General features: G+C 39.8%; 1 protein-coding gene across 1 annotated transcript in view; it reads right to left on the bottom strand.

The window, feature by feature from the left end:
• RYK (receptor like tyrosine kinase) overlaps positions 1 to 6,396 on the bottom strand; it is a 187,018-nt gene that overhangs the window by 30,831 nt on the left and 149,791 nt on the right. Inside the window, exons 8-9 of the mRNA XM_013008109.2 lie at positions 3,157 to 3,282; positions 1,832 to 1,918 (exon numbers count right to left, since the gene is read on the bottom strand). Coding sequence (XP_012863563.1) covers positions 1,832 to 1,918; positions 3,157 to 3,282 — 213 coding nt within the window. The remainder of the gene's footprint in view (positions 1 to 1,831; positions 1,919 to 3,156; positions 3,283 to 6,396) is intronic.

Here is a 6,396-nt window from a genome sequence, read left to right as displayed (position 1 = left end):
GCAGCATAATCTAACAATGTTGAGGCAACTACACAGTAGTATAGTCAATGCACTGCCTCTTGGTCTCCCATGCAAATAATAACTTACCAAGGGACTCCTTGTGCATTTTCTTTATTTTCCATGAAGCTCACAGAGAACATTGCAATTACAGTGTAAGGCATGGAAACCACTAAGTAAATGTGCTTCAAGTGTGCACAGAAAGAGAAAGCTTATCTTGTGGAACAAGCCCTAGTATCCACATTGTGCTTTCTTATCAATAGTGTTTCCTTTCTGCCTCCCCTTCCAACTTATATCAGCCCAAATCTGCAGAGAAGCCTCTTTTGTTAAATCAAGATTCATTCAGAACAAATTAAGTCATAGCCCAGTTTGAAATTGTCCATAGAATATTTATAACCTCAAAAATATTAGATATAAGGAGAAAACATTTCCTGTTAAAAATGGGGAAGGAAAGATCAAAAGACAATTTCATTTTTAAATTTATGGCTCAAATTTTACATTTACAAAATGTAGTCTGTAAAATATTCTTCAAAACTGGCCAGAAAATTAAGATCCAGCTTAAAACACTAGCCATTTTAAAGTGTTTTCAGATCAGCAAAGACTTGCAGACTCAAGGGAACAGACCTTGGAGGTTCCCAAAGGAGGGAGGGCGAGGGTGGGAAACAAAACTGCAGACTAGAAGGTTGACAGGTGTTGCCTTGGGTAAAAGGGGGGATAGAGTCAATAAGAGGGAGAAGAGAAATCAGGTGATGAGGTGAGATAGAACATGAGGTGGGTCAGGGTGGTTGCTGATGAGGGATTTGAACTACTGAATGCAGAATTCATGATCTAAAATATACACAACCACCACCACCATCCTTGTTGCCCCCAAAAGGCGCCTTGTTTTTTTGTTGGTTATGTACTGGATTGCTAACTACACGGCGAGTGATTCAAAACTGCCAGCTTCTCCTCAGGAGAAAGATGAGACGTTCTACTACGGGAAGGTTTACCATCTCAGAAACCCCAGCTCTACTCAGTCCTAGAGACTTGCTATGAGTAGGAATTGACGTGATGGCAGTGAGTTTGGTTTGAACTAATTCACAATAAAAATGCAATTATTTAAAAAAATGTTTTGGGGGTAGGCAAAGGAGAGAGTGAATATAATGCATATTTAAAGATACAGAAGTTAAACCATTTGTCTAGAAAAGAGAAGAATTGTGTTTGTAAATTTGTTGTATCCATAAGCAAACTATTTTGCTTAAGTAATTACTGTGGGTCTGGTCAGTTCTAGTCTTAACAATCGTCAATTTGGGGAAGTAAGTGTTTCTTAAGAGGGAAAAAAAGATGGTATCAAAGAATTTCAACCTAGGAAAAAAACCAAAATTAGATATAGCAGCAAAGTGGATGCAAATTTAACTGCACACCTGCGTGATACCTAATAAATGTTTAGTATCTCAATTTATCAGACTTCTATTTTATATATCTAATAAAAGAGTCTAAATTAAAACCGACTAGTGTAAAGGTCAGGTCCCTAGTGACATAGTGGGTTAAGCTTTCAGCTGCTAACCACAAAGTCAGCAGTTCAAATCCACCAGCTGCTCCTTGGGAGAAACACAGCTTTCTACTCCTGTGAAGTAGAAACTCCCATCCAGTTACAGTCTCAGAAGCTCACAGGGGCAGTTCTACTCTATCTTACATGGTTCACCTTGAGTCCGAATCCATGAGTCTTTTGAGTTAAGGTCTGGTGTACACTGGGAATCTGAGACTGGTTCTTGATGGCCTGGGCCACCTTAGAGAGGAAAGCATTATGGAGAGAGATGGAGTAGCGGGTGGGGGTTGGGGGAATGGATCCTACCTTTAACTGTTTTCACAAATGCTTGTTTTTCCTTGTTTGGATCTTTTTCATCTATGAGAATCCCATGGAAAATACGTCCAAAAGTACCTAGAAAAAGAATTAATGAGGTCATAAAATTCTAAGTATACAACTTTTTGGTACAACATAAATGAAAACACACACAAGGACATCTGTGATCAACAACATTGCATATGTTAGTCCGTAATGTAAAAAAACAAAAACAAACCCAAGTCTTTGGGTTCTATAATGATGTCTAAAAGCTTTTTTTTGTTGCTGTGAAATGTTACTAGTTTTTAGAAATATCATGCCTAAACTAAGTATATGAGAATTCTTTCTGTATTGCCACAAATGAACTAATGACAGAGTCTGGAACACTGGAGCTTGGTAACGGGGTTCCCACAGAGGCATGCGAGGTTCCAAACTTAGCCCAAAGCAAGGGTGAAAGGAAAAGATGCACTCCTCGCTGCTGCTACACATTTTATAGAGTAGCTTTAGGAGATGGCCAAGGGGTCATTCTAGATTCACACAGCCCTTCTTTCCAATCCAGCCGCTCCAGGGCCACAGGTGCTTAAGCTGCTGAGTTGCCCAGGTCACTTTCCCCCATTTGTAAAAGGTATTCTGAACACCTAATGTGGAAGGGAAGCTAAGACCTTTTTTATTTGGTGAGGCCGGGAGGGGTGGTGGGGGTGGTGGAGTAGCTAAAATTGAACTATGAAAATCTTTACTGATTTTATTTTGTAATGGCTAATAAAAGACTCTTAAAGAATAAGCATTATAGCTCAAATTCATATAAGAGCACACAGGACTTTAAAGACAAGATGCTTTCTCCAAAACCATACAAATTAATAAATCATGGGGCCAGGATTGGAACTTGGATCCAATTCCAAATTCCATGCAATGCTCCTGTGAAAACTCCCATATTGTCAAAGAGAAAATGGCCTGAGATGAGCTAGGTAGTAATGAGCTTTAACTAAAAACTAAATATGAAATGTACCTTTAAGCTAATAAACACTAATACATATGCTTTTACAGAGCTGTATTAAGGTAAATTAAAGATCTACAGAAAGCAAAAATAACAGTCTTATAAAATATATTGTACAGTGCTTTCCACAAGGTAGAATCTTATCTTCTTTCCTTGTCTTAGAACAGATGCAGAATGGCTTAAAAATACTCGAAATGATAAAAAATCATTCCATATGATGTGATTGAACTATTGAAATGTATGATATGTGAATTACACACCAATAAAACTGTTTAAAAAAATCATTCCATATTGGTAACATGGTTAAGTCTTCCCTGAAGATTGATTTCCACGTAATAAATACCTTCTTGGAGCACGTCTTTCAGGGTTATCCTCTCCCTGGAGATGGCGATGTCCTTCACTTTGGCTTTGGCCTCCAGAAGAGTGACGCTTCGCAAATCGTTCTTCTCTATCCGCAAGGTAGGATAACCTGAGGAGCCAACAAAGCCAGACCAAGCCATATAAATACCTTATCACGGCCTCAGGACAGCCATTCACGGCTGAAGTCATGGGAATAAGTGAGTGTGGGCATCATACAAGCAAAGAGGCACTGATAGGACTCAAGAGAGCCACTGAGGAAGCCCATTCTCATATGCTTCCCACAATCCTACCTCAGAAAAATGTTCAAACATGGAGTTAAAATGAGAAACCCCAAACATAATGTCATTACCAACAGTTCAGCGGCCTTCTAGCCAACTGAAATTGGCTACCTTTGACTTATGAAATTTAATTATACCTTTCTTTTGGATAGTTTTTCTTCTGAAAGATTTTCTAGTCTCACAACAATGGAGGTTTTTCTTTTTAAAGGTATTTGGAAAAAAGGAAATTTCTAACACAACTACAGCAATGTTGGTTTTTCCTCTGCTTTCCTAAGCGTCCCTTGCTTTGTTGCTGACTGCTGAGCACTTTGAGAAGAAGAAGAGGGCAAGTTGCGAAGGACAAATAGTGTTTACACCCAGAAATGGGCATGCCTCCTGCCAGGTCTCCAGTGTCAGGGACTGGTCCAGTCACTCTGGTCAATCCTGGAGCAGGCCGAGTTCTGCTGCCGCTCCGCAGCACACTACACTTCAAAGGCCTCCCATTATGGACTGCTGCTAGCTGTGGAGTCTGGGTAAAGAAGGGTTTTCACAATGCTTGTAGCTTCCCCTCAGCTTTCAAAAGCCTCTAAAGGGGCCTGTCTCCATGGTCTTGCCTTTCCGCAGAAGGTAAATTGCTGCTGCTCATTACTCAATGAGAAGCTCATAGGGAAGCCTGAGTTTTTGGCACACCACTTTATGCACCTAGACCTCAGGATAGGTTTTTTTAAGTATTTCTGTTCCCCTTCCCTACCCCACAGGCGCCAAAACCTGTCTGCTGTCTGGGAGCAGTCTTGAATGGGAAAGTGTTTCTGACTCCTCCCCTCCCACTGGTAGCTTAGGCCCACAAGGGTTTCTGCCCCACACCAGGCTTTTCCTACCTTTCGTCTATAAAATCAGAAACCCATTGATCAAACAACATCATCATAAGTAGAAAAAACAAAGGCTATGTCCCCTACTCTGACTCTAATCAAGCTTCTAGACCTAACTCTGATTTACAGATAATATGAAGGTGAGAGGAATAAATCAAACACCACCACAAGGACCTAATCCGTAAATCTCAGTCTGAGAAACTTATATACAAGTGAGTAGGCTCCTTCACGAATGATAGGGGGGGAAAACAACCCCCCCAAAAGTGTGAGAAGTGTTCAAGTAAAAAGGTAATTAGGATGCATATAAGTAGACTTTGCTTGGATCATCATCTAGTAAACTATTTTTGAAATGCTCAGAAAGTTTCATTAAGACATGACAGATTGATTTCATTAGGTATGAGCACTGTTGGTAGCTACTGTGCTGCTGCTTTTTGTTTGGTTTGGCTAAGATAGAGTCTATTTGGTAGGAAGACAAACAGAAGAATTTCCCAATGAAATGAAGTCATGTGGCAATTTGCTTTCACACACTCCAGCAGGCAGGGGATTGGGTATAGTAGGCTTTTCTAATTGGTAAAATATCCATAATTATTGGACCTGAGTGATACACACACGTGGAAGTTCATTATATGACCTATTATGTATATATAAAACTTACACAATGAAATCAGTAGTCGAACTTGGGAAACCAGGCAAGGCATTTGTCAGAATTGACACACTGTCATTTTTGAAGGCCCAGCCATCACTGCCCTGTCTTGTGTTGGCCCCATGGATGTCTGTACTGCCACTGCTCCTCCAAACAGACTAAACACTATTGGCTGAGAAACTCTGGGAATTCCAAGACTGCCCGCTTGCCCTAAGCATAGTGACTGCGCTCAGGATGAAACGCAGAGCGTACTGAGAAGTCATGGAATGTTCAGGTTGTATGTGGAAGACCTCCTCCTGGCCTAATCCTACGTTCTCTTACTTTCTCTTTGCGTCAATCTTCTTACCTAGCTTACATTTCTCTTGTCATATTATTGTTATTTCTGCTCCCAAAAAGTCCTCAGGAATATGGCAAGGTATACAGAAATAAAATTTTAAAGGCTATTAAAGAGATGGTTGGAATACTTCAAAGCAAAATTATCAGTGGATTGATGCCACACCTTGCTGACTGCCAGATGTATAATTACAGCAGTGTTTTCAAAAGGAAATGAGAAAAATATGAAAACAGGTTTTCTAATTCAAACTAATGTCTAGCACTAGTGCAGCCTCATCCAAAGTCCCCTATGATGAAGCTGAAAGAGAAGGGAGTCAAATCAGGAACTCTTCATACCATAGTTTGTACCAGGCCTGCCAACCACCCGACAGTAAAGCACTTAATACAAACGCCTCTGACAAGCGTGTATGTGAGGCCTAACCTCACTGCCTTGGGCCCAGGACTTTGCAGAATCACATTCTTGGAAGTCCTATGATTTGTAAACATCCCATACAAAATCAAGACTTGAAAACAGATTTGTGCTTCCAGAGATCGGCTATCAGAGATCAGGAGGTGATAAGCGAGGCAGTCTGTGTTCAAAAGACACCAACTTGCATGTTAAAAATAAAACATGTGGAAAGATACTGTGTATATAGAGAATATGCCTAGAGCTATTGAGAAGGGACATGTTTCATTCTTAAGCAATTTAAAAAAACATAATAAATATTCCTGTTAACCACAGTTATTTTTCCCTATGTATTGCCATCAAGACTTACAGTCTTGGAAACCCCCAGGTCAGGTTCTATCCTGACCTATAGGGTTGCTATGAGTCGGAATAAACTTAGTGGCAATGATGGCATCAAATGGTGCCTATAGGGGGCTTCAAAAAAGTTCATGGTGTCATTAAAAGATAATGAAAATTTTCCATAAACTTTCTGAGGCTCCATTATTTGACTGCAAATGAAAGAAATGAAAACAAGCTTTTTTTCCACTTTCATTTGTGTGGAACTATTATCAATATGGGAACCTAAGTAATTAATGCAAATCAAACATTTCAGTGATCTATTTTCAGCAACTCAATTTTATAATAACTGAAAATTAATTTGTAAAGATTCTAAAAAATGCCGCCAAGATTTGCATTT

This window comes from Echinops telfairi, unplaced genomic scaffold (genome assembly GCF_000313985.2).
Source record: "Echinops telfairi isolate 266 unplaced genomic scaffold, ASM31398v2 ScPeMD7_7422;HRSCAF=8460, whole genome shotgun sequence".
Lineage (NCBI taxonomy): Eukaryota > Metazoa > Chordata > Mammalia > Afrosoricida > Tenrecidae > Echinops > Echinops telfairi.
The sequence above is the reverse complement of the archived record's forward strand: the minus strand, read 5'-3'. Positions and strand labels throughout refer to the sequence as shown.